Source organism: Lepisosteus oculatus, chromosome 7 (genome assembly GCF_040954835.1).
Source record: "Lepisosteus oculatus isolate fLepOcu1 chromosome 7, fLepOcu1.hap2, whole genome shotgun sequence".
Taxonomy (NCBI): Eukaryota; Metazoa; Chordata; class Actinopteri; order Semionotiformes; family Lepisosteidae; genus Lepisosteus; species Lepisosteus oculatus.
Genome location: NC_090702.1, coordinates 52204886 through 52226876, shown reverse-complemented (window position 1 = coordinate 52226876; position 21991 = coordinate 52204886). Strand labels below are relative to the sequence as shown.

Here is a 21991-nt window from a genome sequence, read left to right as displayed (position 1 = left end):
GGCACGCACTTGGCAGCAGGCACTCATTCCTTATGCCAGCTGACTGGGAGTGAGAGATGCCATTGAGGTTTAAGGTGAATCTTACCTTCTGTCGGGCGGCTGTGCTGTAGCAGTATGTTTATAGAGGTCAAGGCAGGCTAGTCCTGGCTGTACAGCTATTTCCCAGCAGGATTCCTTGGTCACTCTTCGGTTTTTAAAGGTATTTAAGATTTTTTTGATCAGTTCTGATCACCCACAACTCCTCTTGGAAGGTGGTACCGGTAGTGGAAAATGGGACTGAAAGTGAAGTTATTAGATACAGTGGACAGGAGCTATACAGTGAACAGGAGCTGTACTAAATCAGTTGGCCCCACATTTGTAATAAGTCTGCTGAAATGAATTGAACAAAAACACCTGTTTTTCATAGAAATTTGCTTTGGATTTTACAAGGTTACGAGGCCGTGACTGCATACTTTCCTGGTTTTTGTTCCTTTTCATATTGAATAAAAGAATCTACAAAACTCCAGGGTGCTGTTACTCTTTTGTGTTCTTTAGTGTCTGTGCATGTCAAAAGGGAGCTTGCATGGACACTGCATTTTTGTGGTTTACATTTTGTGGTTTACAAGACTCTCGTTTAAACTTTTCAACCCCAAACAGCAAAGACTAGAAAGCAAAACATAAATGCTTTGGACTGTTTGTAAATACCAGTAACTGCCTAAAAATCTTACACAAAGCATAGCCACATTGATCTGGGCTTTGTTACTTTGCAGGTTGATGCAGAGGGTAAACTGAAAGAGCAGGTAACAGCATTGTCACTAGAGCTTAGTGCAGAGAAAGGACAACGTGCTGACCTCCAGAAGAGATTGGATAGTACCAAGGACAGCCTTGAAAAACTGCAGTCTGACTTGTATGGGAAGGAATCTGAATTATCTGCTATCAGGCAAGATCTCAAGGTGGGCAAATTATACAGTAGAAACTCATTGACAAATGAAGATGTGTATATAATGTGTCCACATGTAGTAAAATAGAGGTGTGTGTTGTCCTAGTTTGAACTAGTCCTGTGCAGAATAAAACTTGGGAAGTAATCTATGCAGACAAATGTAAAGTTGCAAAGAGATGTCTTAGATTTCTGCACATTAATGCTGGTGACCATGTCCGGTTTCAGTGAAGTTAATCTGAGCTTCTTGAATTCATTCCACCCACAGGCTTCGGAGGACAAGCTGGCTCTTGCTCAGGAAGAGCTGCTTGCGAACAGGAACCAGCTCAGCAGCTGCACCCAGTTGATCCAAGAGCTCAAAGCCGCCAGGACAGCACTGGAGCAAGACCTGGCGAAGAAGGAAGAGAAGAGCAAGCAGCAGGAGAAAGCTCTGCAAGAGGCACGGAAGGAAAAGGTCTGTGTGGGTCGTCCTCGGCACCGCTCTGCCCGCTGTACAGTCTCCTCTTGATAACTGTGCTTGCAAGGAAAAATGGACGTTGAAGTCCATTTCCCAGAGCCTTGTCTGCTATTGCTTTGACAGGCTTATAACATGGTGGTGTGTCGCTCATTGAAGGTGTGATCCTCCTGCAGGGGCTGACAGACGAGGAGCTGGCGAAGGTGAAGTCAGAGGCTGCAGACCTGAGTGAATTGAAGACCGAACTGGAGCAGGAAGTGAGCAGGCTGAGTGAAGAGTTGAAGACATGCAAGGAGAAGGTGAGAGAACATTTTATTGTCGCGTTGCTTCCCTGTGTAGTGGCTTATACTAAGGGGTTAATTAAAAGCTGGGATTCCCATCTCCAGTCCATAGTGTTCAGGTCCCATCTGGACTCTTCCTGTGTCTGTAAATCGTTGGCACAATTATAGTTTAACTGTACCAGTTAAAACAAAAAATAAAATGTCTCTTTTTCATGTCCTTCAAGAACCAGGGTCTGAAGAACTGGGGATCTCGGATCCAAAGAATGAAACCTAAACATAGGATTTATGCATTCGTCTTTACTACTACTACTTTACTACATTATTACTATTAACACAATAATGTTTAATATGCTCTACTTGACCACTTCTGTCACGCTGTGTTTTTACGTCCAGTGTCGGCATTTCTTAATAACGTACATCTCTAGAAACCCGTTCAGCTGTGCGGTCTGTTGCTCTGACCTCCAGGACCTCGCGGACCTGAGAGATGCCAAGCAGCTGCTGATCCAGCAGAAGCTGGAGATCCAGGGACAGGTGGACAGCCTCCGCTCGGCTCTGGAGCAGCAGAAGAAGGAGTTCCAGGCCACGCAGGAGGCACAGAGCCACAGAGAGGAGGCTCTGAAGAAGGAGCGGGAACAGATAGAAGCCAAGCTGGTACAGTTTCTTCTTTTGTGCCCCACAGATTATTGCTGGAAAATGTGTTTTTTCCCCACTGTTGTTACTTGCAGATGGCACTTTCAGTGCAACCAAGCTATGCTTTTGGTCCATGATGATCAAAGTGACTAAAAAAGCTCTGTGACAGTTCATTGACTAATTCATTTACCTTCTCTGTTAGGGTTAGGGTTTTAGGGAAGACTTAATGACTGTGTATTTTTGGTTATGGATTGTGATAAAGGATGTATTTATTATTTTCATCGTTAATTACAATTAGCCAGGATAGAGAAGTACAGCATCTTGATTTGTTACTGTCATCCGCTGAAACACTTTATAGCTGTTATGTTGATATGAGTAAGAGAGCTGATATTATTGGCTTCAACAACATGGCAAGTTTTGTGAGGTTCCTCAGGGACCTTTAACCTTGTTTGACTTTGTTAATTCCTTTTGAGGATTTTGAATATTTATAAGATAAGATCACTTTATTGGCCAGATACAGTTAATGTATTAGGAATTTGTCTTTATGCATACCCCAGCTTGCTCTCCATGAGAAACGCAGACAGGGAGAGAAGCTTGGAGTCAGAGCGCAGGGTCAGCCATTTATACGGCGCCGCTGAAGCAGCTGGGGTGAAGGGCCTTGCTCAGGGGCCCAATAGAGTAGGATTCCTCTGCCGGCCACTGGATGCAAACCGGCAACCTTCCAGCCACAGGTGCAGATCCTGAGCCACAGAGCCACTGAATCGGGTATCCTCACTGTCAGAATAAAAAGGTTCAGTTCCTCAGCCTGTCAGTATAGGACACTCCCTTAAGCCCTGGCATGTATCCGGTTGCTCTTGACTGATTCCTGAGCGATTTTTGTGCCCTGGTGACCACAGTTGTCTGCAGCCCCCCCCCCCCCCCCCCCGAGTCTTACAGTGGCGCAGTGGTCTGCATTGCTGCCACGCAGCGCTCGGGACCTGGGGCCCATCTGTGTGGAGTTCGTATGTTCTCCCCGGGTTTGTGTGTGTTTTGACTGGGTGCTCTGATCTCTTCCAGCTGTGGGCCTGCAAGGGACTGGCGTCCCGCCCAGGGTGTACTCTGTCTTGTGCCCACTGCTTGCTTGGATAGGCTCCAGCTCCCCCCCACGTCCCTAAATTGGATGAAGCATGTAGAAAATGAGCGGAATGGATCCGTCTTTTTCTGCTTACCATGCATTTTTCTGTCTCCATGTGTAACTTGAAGAATGCTGTGGATTGAAGGGCGCTATCAACGGGGGAGACTGACTGATGATTAGTGCGCGGCGTGGCTGGGAGTGTGTTGACGGCGCTGTGCTTGGCCGCAGGGTGCGGAGCTGCAGTCCCGGGAGGAGCTGAAGAAGAGGCACGAGGAGGCGGAGGCCCGGCTGAGCCTGCAGGCCGCGGCCCTGAACGAGAACCTGGGCACGCTGAAGAAGGAGTGGCAGAGCAGCCAGCGGCGGGCGGGCGAGCTGGAGAAGCAGGCGGACGAGCTGCGTGGGGAGATCGCCGTGCTGGAGGCCACCGTGCAGCACAACCAGGACGAGCGGAGGGCGCTGCTGGAGAGGTGAGCCCCGCGGCTTGGGCCGGCTGCACTACTCGGGTCCCGCCGTCGGTGGTCCAGGTCTGCGTCCGTCTCCCAGAGAAGCAACTCCTATGCAGATAGAGTCCCGTCTGGTACTCTGTGCTTCTGTGGCAGGTGCAGGGCTGCTACAGGTCTATTCCGAATAAGCAGCTTTCTGATACCCGATGGATATAGTTTTAAGGAATTGAGTTTAGTGTGATTGCAAAAATGTGTGAATCAATGCTGTAAAATGTAGATATAATACCAGTATATGGCAGAATCAATTTGCAGTTCATATGTTCATCTGTCAACCACTTCCTGATTAATGATCAGATTTTATCATTGTCACGGCCTGTTATTATGACAGTGTTAAGACCTAGCTTTGCACTACTGTTAAATTGGAACACTCTTATGAAGGGTGAGACATGCAACAGTGTTAAACAGCAGCTGCAATGAATGCTGTAAAAGCCCTTGAGGTCTGGTTGTTCAGATGTATTTGTGTAACTGTACAAGCCCCGTATATGGCCCTTTGTGGTGTTTCGTGGATCTGTGCTTGTGTTTTAACATTGGGATTCTGGGGGTATTTTGTGTTTTTTGCGCACCAGATGTTTGAAGAGTGAAGGGGAAATTGAAAAGCTGCAGGCCAAAGTGGTGGAGATGCGAAGGAAATTGGACGACACGACGGCAGCAATGCAAGAACTGGGAAGGGAGAATCAGTCGCTACAGGTGAGGCCCGGGTCTGCATAATGACCCATCTGCCAGGAACCTCCATATACATTTTCATATCGGCAGGAATTCGGCAAAGACAAACTTCCCTGTTAATCTGTGAACGCCTGTTAATGTGTTTCTGTGAGCCTTTCGATTATTCAAAATATCAAATTTACAAAACATTAAAACATTACATTTTGCTTTCTGTTTAAGATAGAGCCCGTTTCATGAAGTTCAGTAATAGAGTATGTAAACAAATTTGAACGAGAGTGCAACACGGCTTTTAACATTTGTGTTCATTTTGTGTAGCCTTTGATCTGTTGGAAGTAGGCAGGAGGATTCCAGAGATCTCCCAGGGCTCCCACAAGCACAACGCGGATCTGCTGTGCTGTGAATTAAGAATTCACTCTATTGTGCGAGAACAAAGGGGAAACCTTTTGATACACAACAAACTTTCCCCAAAACAAAAAAAAAAAACTGTGCCCCAATGTCACATCCAATAACGGTAAATAAAATTGCCCTGCTCTGGCCTCCTGCCTGGCTCTTTAATTTAAATGTCCATTTTCCCTTGATTAATTCTACAGGTCAAGAAAAGAATGTGAGCTCTGTTCTTCTAACTTGGTTCAATTAAACATGAAACAATACACACACAGGAATTATGCTGGTGTTGTGCTTTCAGACTGCAGATTATCTTGTGGCTGCCACACCAGGAGACTGAGGGCGTCTGAGACTAACTGCTTCTTGTCTTACTCTTTACAGATTAAGCACTCCCAAGCTCTTACTCGGAAATGGGCTGAAGATAATGAAGTACAGAACTGTATGTCCTGTGGGAAAGGGTTTTCAGTTACCGTCAGGAAGGTGAGTACACTGTACTGCTAGTAGATAACTTCTTAAGGGTAGAGGCTGCAGATAATTCATTTTCTTCACATGGAGCCTGTTTTTCATAGTTTAGGTTTTATTTACATGCATGGATGTTTCTGCAATGGAATAAAAATACAGGAAGTCTCCAATTTACAACTGGGCTATGTTCCAAATGGCTGTTAGTTGGTTGTAGTAAATGGTGGCTTGGTGATCATTCTGTGATGTCTCATTTCACTTCAAAGCCTACAGCTTTCCTTCCTTTGACACGGGTGTATCAGTGACAGTAGTCTCATGCTTGACACCCAGAATTCGGGTTGTTTTTTCTAACACTTATCGAAGGAACACCTGCTGCTTTCACTTGGATGTTTGGGAGTGTTTGTATAAGAAAAAGGGTAGGTATGTGATATAGATTTGCTTTTATTTTCACTAAATACAGAATGAAATGGTAAAGCTTTGTAATCCGATACCAGTTAAAGCTCAGGTCTGTGGTTTAGCTGTGTAATTATGGTAAAGCGTTCACACTGTAGTCTGCATTTACAATGCTTAGCTTGGCATTGCTGAAATAACCGAGGGGCTCCTGCACTCTTTCGGCACATCCCTAGATGATTGAAATGTCACGATTTGCAAGCCTAAAAATATAAGGTCAGTGCACACACTGTTAAAAATAATGCCGACAACAGTCTACGCTGAATGATCGAGGGCATCTACGGCATGCTCATGATTTCACGGTTTATCGCTTGTGTTTTCCTTCAGCATCACTGTCGACACTGCGGGAATATCTTCTGCGCTGAATGTTCAGCCAGGAATGCCTTAACTCCGTCGTCCAAGAAGCCGGTCCGAGTCTGTGACACTTGCTTTGATGAGCTGCAGGGATGAGGACATTGACGAGCCCAGATTGTCCACCACATTTGTCTCATTTTACACATGCACTTGTATGTACTTTGTAAACTACTTAATATTCCATATTAACAGCAATTGCTGTGTTTTATAGAGCGTTTGGCATAGGATCGCGGGGATTAATGTTTTTTGGTTGTGTTCCTGGTAGTGCCAAGAGCAGGCTGGCTTTTTGGCACTACAATCCCTGAGATATTGTGTATAGTGAAGACTGTCAGCAAAATATAGCATAAAGCAAAGGGATGGATTTGATCTATATAGTGCCTTTATTACTGATGCAGCCATATCGAAATAGGGTTCTAGAAGAGGAAAACATTCTGTGTAAATAATTTCTGGCTCGGCATCATTGGCTATGACAGTGACATGGTCTATTTTAGATTAAATCAATCCAAAGTGGAGCTGAAGAACATCTTGCACAGATGCATTGAATGAGACGGAATGCCTTTTCATCTGTATGCATTTTACAATTACACCTGCCCATGTGACATCCTGTATCCAGTGTCTACCTGTGCCAAGTGACCACTTTAAATTTCTCCCAACAATATTTTTGGTTCAGTTTAATTGTATTGAGTGATCAACAGTCTCAGTTCAACTGGTATTTTTTTTATTCCATACAAGAAGTGCCAGAAGGATAGTTGGTTGTCCACAAGTTGAAAATGCCAGCAAATGTAAGACACATGCTTTTTATTATTTAAATGAGACTTTTTTTTACCTTATGTTTGTCATCTCCTTCATAACCTTTACTGATCCCTGAAGGATTTAGTGCAATTACAGCTGAAAAATACTAAAGTCTATAGCAGTGATTCCCAACCCTTACCTGGAAGAACACTGTCTCTTCTGTATTTTGCTTCTGCTGAGTTCTTAATCACAAGTTTTCTATCGGAGGCAGATTTGTAACTTTGCTTTCAGATCTTTAAAGGCCCAATGTGGTAAGGAATCGGTATCAACCCTTACCAATTTCTGAGTTTCAGAAGTGTCGTCAGTTAGCTCTGTTGCCTAAAATGTAATCAGTTGGACCACTGTGGAAGGAAAAAAAAAACAGTAATGTTGGGAGTGTTTGATACAGTGATATTTCCAACAAGAGAACTGATTCACTGGTAAGAGCTGTTCAGTCATAAATAAGGGTCAGTAAGTTGAGGAGATGCTGTGTAAAGTTCTGTGTTCTAAAGTTGTTGGGAATAGTACCCTTGAGGTAGGGTATCTTTGACACTAAGGACTGACCAAAGAAAACAAGTTAAACGGAAATGTGAACAAGAAAGCGCATCAGTTAAGTCCTCAATTATGAGAGCTGAGCTGGAATGAAAATCGGCAGATGGTGTTCTCCAAGCCCAGGGTTCGGGACCCCCGAGATCCTGCAGTACTAATGGAAAAATAAGCTTTTTAACTTACTTTGCCTTAGCTGTTTTCGGGTTACATTGTTCAATCTTTTTGGTGCATTTATAATGTACTCAATCTCCAGTGGTAAGGGAAAGCAAACTAGATGAACAGAGTAAGGTGAAATTGTGGGCCCTGTATTAAGAGACCACCTGTGTTAAACAACCAATTTCTGACTGTTTTCTCTTAATATGGGTTTGACTGTACGCATATACATGCACAAATATATATATATAATGTAACTATGTATATACACTTACATAGGCTTTCACTTTAGATTGAAGGGAGACTGATATGTTAATTCATGGAATTGATTTGGTGATTCTAGAGTGTGGTAATTTGTCTTTTTATTTTAAATAAAGGCATGTGTGAGATATAAAGTAAGAAAAGGTCTCCAGGCTAAGAATTTCAGAGGTGCCAGCTATGGAATTTCATTTAATAACCAAAGATTGCAATGTAAAGATTCACTTGATTTGAAAGTATTTATCTTGTTCCCTTAAATGTGTTAGAGAGCACGGTAGGTGAGACACAAACCCTTTCTGTTTTATTCTGCCATACAATAGCTATATTTTATTCTTTTAAGGTTTTGCTGCAGTTCATATGAAAGAGATTAAGTAATGTCATTTACAAACTTTGCATTTTGTTCACGCGCGTTTCCAAGACCTTAAGCACGTGCAGAATTGTGATCCACATTAATGTACAGTATTAACCTATTTTGCAATGCTGCTGTTATTTATACAAAGTGGAATGTCTTTTCTTTCTTGCGTTTTTTAAATACAAAATTTGGTGCTTGTTTCAAAATCTGTTATGGTATATGCAGACTGGGTGTAACTGGTTTTAAGTCATGTATTTTTAGTTGCATCAATGCATCTACAGCTGTTTATAGCAGTTGCTTTAAAACTGACGGTACTTCTAAACCTGCGATATGAAGCAATAATCTTAGTTCTCTTCGTTTAACACGCTGTGGAAATGTCATAGGCCAATATGCAGCAGGAACACGGTGTCGACCATAATGGACACTGCAGGGCGCTTGTCCTTTTCATCACAGACTGTGGCGTCAGTGCTGACGAAATGGGTCTCTTGGGGCTCGGCTGCACCTGCCTTCTGATTCCACAGCTGCTGTGGCTTTGACAACCTGGCCAGGGCCCTCGGCGAGTGGGACCCCACTCATCAACATGATGATCAACACCGAGCAGAGGGAAGGGAAACGCGAGACTTGTTCTGCAGCAGTCGCAGGCTCCAAGTGGCCAACAGCGCGTTACAACAGTTGTTTGCCTGCATCAGTTCTGACAGAGGCCTTTGTACAGCTGTATTATGAAATCCCACTTCTTCAGTGTCCAGTAAGAGCTCTCTGAAGTGCTGTGCAATGTGCATCTCACTGTTTGCAAAGTCTCATTCTAACCTATCCTGAACCAGTAACTTCACATTTTTAAGTCAGGCTTGTTAACAAAGATGGCAGTGAAGCAACCTCTGGATCAATATCTTGGTGGCTTTTTTTTTAGTCTACCTCGTTTTGTTTTGTGGAATATAATTTCTCCTGAATGAATATAGAAGCCCACTGACTGATCGGTCTGTGACCAGCTTCTTTAGCTTCAGTTTAACCAGGCCTCTGCTGTGTTTACTTTCAGAGATATCTCAAAAAGTGTGAGAGGACAAAATTCCAGCTGGAAATTGGCTCTGGAGAGCCTTGTCAGAAAGAGGTTAAAAAACATTAAATAATTTCTACATAGTTTTGAATTGTTTTATTCTGGAATGGAGTTCCATACTATATGATATTTGTTCACACTTTCCTGCGATCTGTTCAGCTGAGTATTGCACAGCCACAAAAGTGCCACCACCTCCTTGTTTTTTTAAAGTGGTATAGTTAATGGAATTCTGTCCCTTGGAAGTTACCTGTATTTTTTTATTGTGGACACAGTGCAAGACCGTTCAGTTCTCTACTTAAACTCTTTCAGTCTGTTGCTTTTAAGTCTTGGTTATCACTGCAAATGATGTTAATATTCTTATGAGAAGGAAAAAAGATGACTAATTTCTGTAAAATAAAAATCCTGTAAAATAACACCTGATTTTAAAAAAAGAATTTAGCGATTACAGATGTAGGAAACGACTGTCATTGTTGTCTTACAATGTAATGTTTATTTAAATTATGACACTACACACTTAATTGTTGATGGTTACACCTTGATGTAGATCTTCATGCATGAATTGTCAATTTCTGAATTGGCATTCATTGGCCATTTCAAAGTCCAACAATCTGCTTTGTGTTAATGTAGTTGTGCCTTAAGTCGCAATTTTTTTCATGTTTTTATCTTTTGTTCAGCTGAGTTCGCAGACGTGCTCAGTTAGATGTTAGACTGCCACTTTATACACAAATGGATCAGTGAATTCAATTATTGTCAGGAAGCAGTGTTATGTCCAGATGTAACCTTCATTTTCTAATTGCTAATGGTAAATAAAATTAGGTGTTTCTCTTTTTTTTTCTTCTGTTATTCTTGAGCTTCATTTTGTGTTATTTAAGAATGTTTCTTTGTGCTTTGTATCATCTAAATAGAAGTGTTCTCTTACTATATTTGAGTTTATTTGTGCTTGACACACTTGGTCGCTCCAATTAAATGATCACATCTGCAACACGGCTGTTATTGAACTGTATGCAGTGTCCCACATTTTAAACATCTATCCAGTTCCAGTTTCCAGTTCCTTTATTGGCATCCTGTCGTAGCAGCTGCTATAATTCAACCACACTAACTAGCAGCATGTATTAGCTGTTTATTGATTATTCGTTTATTTATTAGAGACAAGGCAGCATCGCAAACACTAACTTTATTGTAAACAGGTTTAGTAGTGCATATAAAGGGTATTTTTTATAAAATGTGAGGACATTGTTCATGAAAAAAGAATAAAATATGAAAATATTTCTATTGGCGATTTACAAAACGAAATCACTCATTTGTCCTTTGACTGTGCTGCGTTCCTGGCTGCTCGTTGATCCTTCTAAATCTGCGAAGATTCGAGCCAGAAGCTGGAGCTCCGAACGTGAGCTTCCTTAGCCACCGATCTTGCCACTGCTGCTACTGCCTCTTCTATTTTAGAAATCCATGTTTTCTGAAAAACAAGGTTGGGTACTTGGTTGAATATCCTGAGAGAAAATGAATGTGAAACATTAAAAAGGGGGGTTCATGGTGAATTCAATAAGCCACTAAAATAAATGTAGAGAAGGTCAAGTAGAAACTACGTGACTGATCCTGTATTTGTGCCCTACTCCTTACGTCGGGTTTGGACTGAAAATATTCCTGTATTGCTCCATAAACAAGTTTCTGTAGAAGGAGGTGTAACATGCATGCTTGTGATAAAGCCAATGCAGTCTTGCTCTGAAATGAGCAGAGGTGAAACTGAAGTGATGCACAGTACGTGCCCCAACAGAACTGTGTGGCAGCGTGGTGTCCTGTGTCACGCCAACCATGGCAGAGGTGTGAGAAGGCCAGCCCGTCTACATTTGAGAGGGCTTTTTTTTAAACCACTGGGTTAGAAGTCTTCATTTTCACATTTGTGGAAGATGAAATAATTCCTCCCTCGGAGTGTGCTGTGCTTTCTTAAAATTTAAAATTAAAAAAAACGGGGGCTTATGTTTATTTCAGGTTTCAAATGATGTTTTTACCAGCCTTACTATGTAGATGGACAGGTTATCATATAAAATTATGAGCCTTCTTGGGAGTGAAGAGTTTTTGTATTGCAAACTTTCCTCCATCCATTTTCTAACCTCTCCTTCCAGAACAGGGTCACGGGGGAGCTGGAGCCTATCCCAGCAAGCAACAGGCACAAGACTGGATAGACACTGGCCAGGACACCATTCCATCACAGCACAGACAGACACACCAGGGCAGGTTTTCCCAGAAGCAAATTAACCTATCAGTTTTTGGACTGTGGGAAGAAACTCATGCATTAGGAAACATTTATGCAGATGCTTTTAGGAGTGAAAAGGTATAAATGTGTGTGTATATATATTTAAAGTAGCAGGATCAGTTCCAGAGGTCTACTCATGAAGTGTCTATTTCCTAGAACTGTTTTGGTAGTTCACGCTAGAACTAGGTTCAGTTCTGCCTGTAATCTGAATCTGTTACTTTTGGAATACTAAAACTGATGGGGTGCTTTTGGGATTTCCAGGACGGCAAAAAAATGCTTCTTTTGTACTTCACCTTGCTGGCCTCGGATTGAGCTTGCAGAATGAAGGCTCCAGTGCATTGCTGGTATCTGTTCTGATGCATTAAAATGAAGGGGTTGCGCAGTCCAGATGCTGAAGTAAAAAAAGAGTTTAAAATGAAGAAACCTGCTAGCACAAATAAACATACTGTTCAGAGTGTAGCCGAAAAACAAATAGTGGCGCACAGGAACACACATTCTGGCCGCCTCACCCAGCATGTTCATTGTAAACATCAGCGTTTAAGATCTTCTCAAGCAGCAGCCTTGTGGCAGCAGGCTCAGCTCACTCATTGCACAAGGTGACATGACTAAATATATATCGGGAGGCAGGGAATGGATGTCCAAAATACATAACATATTTGTCTTTTTGTCACTTTATCACATTACCACTGGCTGCAAAGTATTATTCCACTGCATGTCCATGAACTTGGGTTACCGCTAACCTTCCTTGAACTCTGACATTCGCTGACGCACTGTAGTCAATAGTTTTCACAGGTTGTATTTCTTCATTAACAATTCCCTTTATCATTCTACCCCAAGTCTAGCCATCACTGATACTCATCCATTAAAAAAAGGAAAAAAGTCTGCAATATATTCAGTAACTGAAGGTTCTTCGCAAGTAACTTATTTCAAACTTGATTATGTTGAATACACTTGATTAACTGTGCATCGCTTACACTATAGCCTTTTCTAAGATCTGTTAAGACTTACATCAGTTAACTAACCTGCCAGAAATACTGCATCATACTGTGATTCCAATATTACAGAAGCCAAAATATTTTTTTATCTTACCTGCAAAAAAATCCACATTAATGTACACATATTTGGGTATGCATTCTGCCAAAAATCTTTCATTAAAATCTAAGCAGTTACAAACATTTTGTGGCATATTTATTCTTTTCTGACCGCTCCTGTTGTTCTACATGAAAATTAGGTTATTTTTAACAACACCGGTGGAGAATTTTAAGTTTATGACCAGGCCCCAACTCAAAGCATACTTCTGATATTGGAGTGGTTCCTTCTTACAGAAGCACTACCCCTGGTAGTCTTAAGACCTCATCTGATCTTAGACGCTTAGCAAAGCTGGGCCAGGGCAGCATAGAGATTGAAGGCCATCAAAGGAAAACCAGGCTGCAGCTGTAAATGGTGTTGGTGGACAGGTAGGTGGTGCTCTTCCCTCAGAATCAGAATTTCCAAAACAAACCCAGCAGGGCAAGCAGAGAGACAGTGATGGAGGGTACTACTAAAAATAAACTATTTTCTAGTTAACATAGTGGGGATGTTACCGTGGTGTGCTTTCATTTTGGGCTTGCATATTTTAGTGTCCTTAAAGTATATCCTTAATTCAGCTGAAGCAATTTCTCAGTCCTCCCTCTGATCTAATGTACAGTGGGATTTTGGTGCACAATGGCTTCTGCATTACCCAGGTTGGTGAAGTGTATTTCCTTAAAGAGCTATGGGAATAATATATACCCAAGGAAATATTTGCTTCTTTTTACAAAGAGTTGTGAGTGTCTGGAAGAGCCTTTGCCTCCTGAATTCACCTTCACACCTCCTGCCGAACGTTCCTCAGCCTTATCCGAACAATTTCCAATTGTCGTTGCTGCATCTTTTTTTGGGGCTAAATTTGGGAGCAAAAATCCATGCTTATTCAATTCGATAATATCTCTGTGGTCCACAATATCAGTAAAGGAAGGTCACCTTACCAGTATATTATGAAATCTCACAGACGTCTCAAGTGGATTTCTCTCGCAAACCAATTCCATCTCGTTGCAGTGCATATCCCAGGTTATCTTAACAGAACAGCTGATTCTCTATCTCACTTTATCTCGCTTTCAATTTCAGGATGTATTTAGGATGCTGGTCACACCTAGATTTTTCAGAGCTGGTGCTTGGGGTCCCACTTGGTTTTTTGGGGGGTCCTAGCCTCCCCATCCTATGGCCAGGAGGTTGGCCCTCAGCCAAACGAGTTTTCACTAAATTCAATAAACAATTCTACTGTCGCACAAACTTTGGCTGCTGTTCCTCGTGAAATCTTATTACTAACTCGATGAAGGGTTTGATTGCATTACTGTGGGCTCGACTGGAACAAAAACCAAGAGGTGTGTGGCTCACCAGGACCAGGACTAGAAAGCAGTGCCCTGGAAACTAATTATTCCATTACAGACAGGGAATCTGTAAAAAAAATATTTCTTGACCTATTGTGAAATTCACGTGACAAGTCTTTGAGATTATTCAGAACGTACAGCATTTGTCCAAGATGGCTCATTCCATAGATTATCTAGGTAAAACTAAAATTTTGTCAAGATGTTTCTTAAAGGAGTCCAGAATTAGGGCCTTAATCACCTGGCTGTAAGGCCTCTTCCAAATAACCACTGCTCTTTGAGTAAAGAAGTGCCCGGCTCATCCTAAATGAATTTTGAATTGGGACCCTGTGTCCCTGTTTCACTACTGAGTAAATACTGAGGGCCAGACCCCTGTGTTGGTTTCTTCTCAACTTCCTTTGTTCTAGACTGGAGAGATTTTGTTCACTTAACATGTCTGTATATGACACTCCATTGATACCAGGATTCACTTTTGTTGCTCGTCTTTGAACTCAAAGGCTATAATGCATTTTGGGGTAGGATGAACACAAAACTGAACACAATATAATGTGTGATCATACTAGCACAAAAAAAAGCTTCATCATAACTTTACTGGACTAAATTTCTACATTTTTTGCTATTCACCGAATCGTGCTGTTTGCTTTTTTATGGCTTTCCCATATTGTCCTGATGAGGACTACACAGCTCCAAATCATCCCATGGAATACACTCTAAAGGTTGCCTTTATCCTGTGGGATATTTGGCAGGGAGACGCACTGGGACCTGGCTGTCTATTCTAGAGGAGAGTTCAGAGTGACCAGTGGTAATAGGGGATGTGATAACAGGGGATGTGGGTTGGGGAGGCTGTCAGTACGACTAAAAAAAACACACAGTCCTGGATCTTTTTTCGTTCCTGTGTTTCAAATTATCCCTCCTTGTTTTAGAAGAAGGCATTAAAAGTTCGCTCTCTACTCACCGGTGTTTCATTTTGACTTTTAATAATCTCAGGCTACAATGTATGATATTTGTTGCACCTTCTGCAGTACTTATCAATGTTAAATTTCATTGGTCTTGTGTCTGCTCAATCCATGGCTTCTTATACTTGTTTTGTAAGTGTCTTGTTAATGTTTCTGTGTTTGCCACTCCTCCCTATTTAACTGTACCAGTAGCTGAAATGCCGACATAGAACAGGATCAGTAATGGGTCCAAAAAGGATCCCTGCAGCACACCCCTGCTTGCATGTGCTCACGTAGAAATTGCTCCTTAAGATGATACACTATTAACTGTTTGCAAGCATATTCTCCTTCCATGCGCATGCATTACTCTGGATTCCTATTTTTTAATTTGATCATCCTTAATTAATGAGGGACTTTTATCAAAAGCTTTCTGGACATCTAAATATAACGGTACCTGCTCTAGTCGTACGTCCTTTCACTGTTTCTTTGAACAAATCTATCAATCACTTACACAGAAAATTCCCTTTTCAAAATTTATGTTGGCTCTTATAATACCTTTATCTATAAATTCAAAAAATGAATTATAACACAAGTAAGATTGAAAGGTGTGTCCCTCTTTTTATAAACGGGTTACATCTGCAAATTCTCCAATCTGTGCGTAAAGCTCCCATTCTAAGTGAGAGCTGAAATTGAAATATGCACTACAAGGAGTCTAAGAATAACATCCCTGATTTGCTTAAGTGTGACTGCAAAAATGCCAGCAGGTCCAGGTAATCTGTTGATGTTTACCCCAGGCCCTGTAAACCTCATTGTTAGTTGTATTAAAATTACTCAACACTTCTGTTGGGTATTGGGTATGCTATTGCCATCATCTATTGTAAAAGTACAGTATGTGTAAAATATTAATTTAGCATGTTTACTCTACTTATATCACCTTAAGGAAGCATAATAAAATCTTTATCTTCTGAGATTAATCCAACATTATCTCTTAAACTGTTTACTGTCATGTTACAGCTCTTTTATGGTTGTAGTCCTGAAAATTGCTTTGCATTATTTTTTGCCTCTAATCCTGTATTCTTTTCTTTCTCCCTCTTGACAGTTCTAATATCTGTTTTTTAGCTGTGTCTGACGTTTTTCTGTCTTTGAATCCTAGGCCCTTTTATTGCAATCTGTAATCTGTGAATAGTTCTCTTCCTTTGAATGGTTAGGCCATAAATCTCTAGACTTTGCCTTCATTGTTCTATGGATGAATTCACTTTGTCCCTGAAATGTTAACCCTACTGTATATCCATCAATTCCCAGTTCACCACCTGTAATCTCTGCCTCAATCCTTTTCTAAATGTTTAAATTATTTGTAACTCTTGTATTTGAGATTCAGGATATGCACTGCACTATATTCTTGCACTATACTGGGGCAGGCACTGTAGTTTGTAAGCTGAAGACTAACTCTTATCACATATACTGTACAGTACATGTCAGATATATACAGGAAAGAAGGGTAGCTCTGAATTCAAGCAGCTCGTCCTAGCCACAGACTCAAGTGAATTATTGAAACAGAAGGCCTCTGTAACTATCAATACATATTAATACTGCCTGTGGAGCAATGATACTGTGTTAAAGTTCTTTTAACCTCACCTGTGGCATTCAGTTGATCAACATTTTTTATCAGCAGTCGGTCAAGCGACATAGGCTGATCCAGAACAGTAAATGTGCCGCCTTCTTTAAAAATGCTCTGAAACTCCTGGTTTGCTGATGGACACAAAGTATTTATATCTGTCCCCACAGATTTCTGAAAGAAGAGAAGATTCAAATTGAGGGAAAAACAGGAGTGTAATTCAATCCTGGTCATTCCGACCAATAACCTAAATGTTCGTTTTATGAACAAATATACAAGAATTCTTCACCCATTTCTTTTGGGCCTTCAGCAACTTAGAAAATCTTTCAAAGTATATTTATTTTTACCTGAGGTTTGGCTGCTTTTCTTAAATGTGAAATAATTAGGTAAGGGTGAATTGCAAATTTCAAATAGTAACTACAGTGATTATTATTATACAGTATATATGCAAACAATTCTATCAATACTTTATGAAAATATAGAGCACTGAAAATATAACATTTCTATACCATAAGCTCCTCCCAAGAAGAGAAAGAAAATACACAACACTCCTGGTCAAATTATTGTTTGGAGCATTTGGAATAGTGGTTTTGCTAAATGCAAAAATCTTAGTACAGTACTAAAACCCCAAAACATTAAATACTACTGCAATAGGATGGGATCTTTTTAGACAGGCACCATTATCAACAGCGGATATCAATTTTACCAGTTCTTACCTTTTTACTCCTTTTAATCTTGGTTATCAAGAGGAATTCATCAAACAGGAACAGGTAGACATCTTGCAGCTTTGCGTTTTCTGGTAATCCAAGTAAGATATGTTTCGATAAGAGCACAGAAATCCTCACAATTTGTCGTACTGCAATGGGTTCAGTAAGATTCCTCTATTATAGTACCCACCTGTAAGAACTAACTTTCCCTCATGTAAAAGATTTCGGTTGGCCACAAGGTTTTCAGGAGTTACGGGCTTTAGAAGATACTTTAGATTCTGGGAACAAAGAAAGGCACTAGTAAAACAAACAATTATGTTATCTATCCACCCATTTTCTAACTGCCTCTTCCACTTCCAGGGTTACATATTCTGTGCAAAGCAGGTTACACCCTGGACAGGACACCAGTTCATCACGGGGCACATACTGTACACACACACACTCACACCAGGGCCAGTTTCCCTGCTAGGCAATTAGCCTGCCAGTATGTTTTTAGACTGTGGCAGGAAACCCACACAAACACAGAGAGAATCTGTAGATAATACAATTATATTTACTCATTTTAATATTCTTAGGAGTTATACACGCATGTATTATGTACAAGGGGATTCAAAAGATAATAATTTCTCATTACATAACTTTATATATAAGATAATTAAGTACTCTCCAAACCAATGGCTTGCTGCAGCGTCACTTCCAAAAGGAAACTGAAAGGTGTGGACAGGCTCTCTGTGCACAGCAGAAATCCCTGAGTGACGGCAGAAAGAACCTTTTTTCTTCCTTTGTAAAAAATATATTTCTCAGACTGAATGTTGTACACACAAGATTGTATGGCTTTGCAGTAGACTTTAGCTACTTGTTGCCCAGCATGTTTTGTGTTTAACGCTTCTTTTTACAGCTTGGGGCCGAAAAATTTCGGCAAGCCCAATTTTAAGTAATTCCAATTTTACATATGCCAGTTCCTAGATTGGCAGGTTTTATGCTTAATTAATTTATTCTTTCATTTATAATTCATAATCAGATTACAGGAGCAATAGAAAGACCAATTCCCACAAATTACCAGCTGCTGAGGGGATAAATGTAAGTCTCTATGGAGCCCATTACTCCAACACCATTCCAGGCACCACTGCCAATGCAGCTACCCTTTGTTTTATCATTTTGGGGACTCTGACTTCCTTGACACCCCTCAAAACTAATAGGTTAAAGCCAAACATAGCAGTAAACATTCTTGACATTAATAGGGTCTGTAGCTTTTCTTGTTAAATCTTATTTAACGCCGCATCAGACTGACGTCAGAACTGTGTACCTCAGGGATGAAGGCTCTCTTATTCTGCTCCCAGACTGGAGGCCAGATGATCGAGTCTTTCAGCTGCTGGAGCTTCTGGTAGCTATCCAACCATTTCACCTTTCCCTCCAGGTCTTCTGCACAGCCAGCAGGAAGCAAGAGGTGAAAAGGGGGGGAGAAAAAAACCAACAGCAGAAACAGGGATTGTGAACATATTACCCATCACCTCAGAGAACTCCCAGGACATTTTGGTTATCTGAGCCCAAGATACTGTATATCAGAAGTCATATCAGTAAACCCATGCCTACTTCATACCTCTTGCGATAAAAAAGCAGCTGATAATACAGGTAACTGAACTAAAGGCTCAGTTTAGACGGTGCAACTGCACCTGAGGATAGAGCTGAGTGACCCTAGACCCTTGAAAAGTGGACTTTGGAAAAGCCCCACGTCTTCAATAGCAAAGCCAGTTTTTCACTCCTGAAACTATAAGCAGCAGCCAAACTAGGTGCCTAAACAAACTAAATAAAATAAAAGTGAAGGTGCCGATTTTTTTTTCTTTTTGCAATTGCTTATGCTGGGCACGCCTTATGGCTAAAAACCACAGGAATCGGGTTGTAAGAACAGTGGTTTTTAAGGTATGATATCAGGTTGAAATGAACTTCACACTGAAGTTCCTCCTTAATTCTGTTGGTGAAGCAATTTCTCACTTCTCCACTGGACATACTGTACTGCGTTGTGGGGCTGCAGGTGCAGAATGGCTGCCTTGTGTCACCCAGGTGTGTGCTGCACTTCAGAGGGGGGACCCCTCCTATGAGTTAAGCAGTTTTGAATCCTTTGGAATGAAAAGTGCTAAATAAAAGCATGTTGTTATTATGACTATTGCTGTTTAAATCACAGCTTACAAACCAACTTTAAGCAGCCCAGAACTCACTCAGACTTTAATCGAGTACTTCTCTTTGGCTGTGTGCGGGTCTCATCAGTTTGATCTTCTGTACTTGTATAGAGGTGGCTCTACCAGCCAGCAGCTCTACGTTTTCATTGAAACCCTTTTTATAGGTGTCAGGAGCTCTCCTGTCTCCACAGATCCTACTCTTGTCTTGGTACTTCATATTCTCCTGATTTCAGTTTCTAGGGCTCTGCATTTGCCTTCGTCTTTTCTGCTTCCTTCAGCATTAGAGGATCATCATCTAGAATAGCTAGAGGCAACTGTTTTTCCTTTCTGCTGCGGACTGCTACGTCTGAGCACTTTGCAGAAATGGTATGATCAGTTTGAACTGGCATGTCTCACTGGGAGTTGTTTTCAGTGATGTTTATGACTTGGGATGAGTTCATACCATCTCTCACACATGTGAGCTCTCCCTACTAGTCCCACTAACACCTCTTCCAGCAACAACCTTAGCTTTCCCAGATGGTCTCCCATCCAGGTACTGGCCAGGCTCATACCTGCTGAGCTGCAGTGGACTGCCAGTTATGAGTTGCAGGGTGATATAGTTGCTGTCCGTTTGTGCTTCTAAATCAATGAAGAGTCCATCATGTTCTTGTTCATCAGCAGTTTCAATTTTTCATTTTGAATCCTATATGTATTGCATTGCTTGAAGGATACATGCTCAAATCACAGGCATTTTACTTGTATTTTTATACTAAGAACTCACTTAGCTAGATCAGCTCCATGTGCACACACTATGTCTGTGAACTTATCTTGACCGTGCTGGATGTAGTCATAAAGGCTGACAATGAGCATGCTATGCACAGATCCTAACTCTATTAGTGTCACGATTGTAATCCCTTCTCTTAAGGGCGCACCAGCTCTTTCACATTTTAGTTGATCATGTGCACCCGCCTCCTATCCTGCCCCTCCTTAATTAAGGCCGGCACTCTCGCTACTCCTGGCTCTGCACTGGAAGACAGACGCCCGGAGGCCCGCCTACCATCAAGTCGCCTTACGTCCACAGTTTGAGGACATAGGCCTCCTATCGGCGTCCTGACCCAGCTGAGTCCGGGGCTCAGAGCGCCTGGCCTCATGAACCCGTTTTTATTCCCTGTCCCTGCACCGGATTTCATTCTGGTTTTTAAACCTTGTCTTTGTCTCGTTTGGATTACTCGGCTCTGGACATTTGGACTTCTCCCTGGATTACCCCCTGGACTCCTCTGGACTTGTTCGTCCTGGCCACGCCCCCCCGAGCACCAGCACACCATCGACACGCTCCCCATTTCATCTACCAGCCCCGTTCCTAGTCTTCCCTCCCCTTCCGGATTCTATCGTCTGCATAGGGTCCTGAAAAACGCTTTGTGACAATTAGTCTGCGGTCACCTCACATCTCTTTGTATACAGTGCAGTCGAGCTACATCAGCCTTTGGGTGGTATAGCTTGTTCACAGTCAAAAGCTTCCATGTTTGTCTATCAATCATTTCTATCCATGTTTTTTGGATAGGAACAATCTCTATGTGAATCTCTTTGAGTCTTTGCTGGTTATTAGGGATCTTTGCTCTATTGTGTTGAACCTTTGTCCATTTGTTTCTTCTTTTGTTTTCATTTTCAGCAAACAGTGTTTGATGGATATCTGAAGACTGCGTTTCAAGTTTCTTTTATTTTTGCAGCCTTTTGAAACAGGAACTCTGTCTCACACCTCTGCCTTCCTGTATTAACAAAACTGGCCCCATATACCCTTGGCTTTGGGTGGCCAGTGTGAAGCTTATTAAATTTTAAGCTGTAACACACCCCTCTTTTACACAGGCATGAAATTACCATCAAAAGAACTCTCTCAAGCATTATCACCGAGGGTACCTAAGGCGTGAACACTTTCTGGAGGCAGAGTTTTAAAGAAAGAATAAGTTCTACAACCAGCCCCCAAGATTTCAAAACATAACCTTTCAAATAATTAATTTAAAAGGGAGTTTAAATCACTCCACTTAGTTTAGTGGAGCTTGTTCTGCAAGTATAGCTGTTCATGCTTTCAACAAACAACTTCAAATAAATCCCAGTCCCTGCGTTGGAACCACGATAAAAAATATTCACAATAAGAAAAGTAAACATTTCAGCTGCACAATGCAGTTGTGTGCAAAGGCATGTTAATTGGTCAATATGCTATGGAAGGCATACTGAAACTGTTTTTGCTCACCGAAGCAGAACACAACAAACCCCAGACTCTTTGCTCATTTGAGCTTGCTGTTGAATTCTTGTATAAACATGAATTCCAACAGTTATTTATGATAACTCTTAAGGACCAGGAGACGACTGAGATCTTACAGCAAAAGTATCTTATGTATGGCATTTGTGCCAAGGTCTGCACAACTCATTTTCCTTGCAGTCACTGGAGGTGAAAAGTACATTAGCAATGAGGAAAATAATTATATAGTCTCTTGGAAACAAAATATGTATCACACCAGAAGAAATGGCATTAATATACAAGTTAAATATTCAATATAACCTACTGATTTTTATTTCTTTAAA

At 41.4% G+C, this 21991-nt stretch overlaps 2 protein-coding genes across 6 annotated transcripts in view; one reads left to right on the top strand and one right to left on the bottom strand.

Annotated features, from left to right (window-relative positions):
• The window catches only part of eea1 (early endosome antigen 1), a 45007-nt gene extending 34837 nt beyond the window's left edge, over nt 1–10170 (top strand). For 4 of the 5 annotated variants that reach the window (XM_015352065.2, XM_015352062.2, XM_069192749.1 and 1 more), the window contains 8 exons: nt 750–932; nt 1185–1370; nt 1547–1669; nt 2117–2302; nt 3624–3862; nt 4465–4585; nt 5327–5425; nt 6182–10170. In XM_015352065.2, coding sequence (XP_015207551.2) covers nt 750–932; nt 1185–1370; nt 1547–1669; nt 2117–2302; nt 3624–3862; nt 4465–4585; nt 5327–5425; nt 6182–6304 — 1260 coding nt within the window. In that variant the 3' untranslated portion in view covers nt 6305–10170. Of the gene's footprint in view, nt 1–749; nt 933–1184; nt 1371–1546; nt 1670–2116; nt 2303–3523; nt 3603–3623; nt 3863–4464; nt 4586–5326; nt 5426–6181 lie in introns of those variants that run through there. The other variant, XM_069192750.1, reaches the window with a different exon arrangement.
• A 331-nt stretch (nt 10171–10501) lies between these two features.
• Nucleotides 10502–21991, bottom strand: part of plekhg7 (pleckstrin homology domain containing, family G (with RhoGef domain) member 7) — a 31475-nt gene continuing 19985 nt past the window's right edge. Inside the window, exons 12-17 of the mRNA XM_015352066.2 lie at nt 18562–18677; nt 17446–17533; nt 17265–17344; nt 16569–16722; nt 11890–11987; nt 10502–10798 (exon numbers count right to left, since the gene is read on the bottom strand). Coding sequence (XP_015207552.2) covers nt 10688–10798; nt 11890–11987; nt 16569–16722; nt 17265–17344; nt 17446–17533; nt 18562–18677 — 647 coding nt within the window. The 3' untranslated portion in view covers nt 10502–10687. The remainder of the gene's footprint in view (nt 10799–11889; nt 11988–16568; nt 16723–17264; nt 17345–17445; nt 17534–18561; nt 18678–21991) is intronic.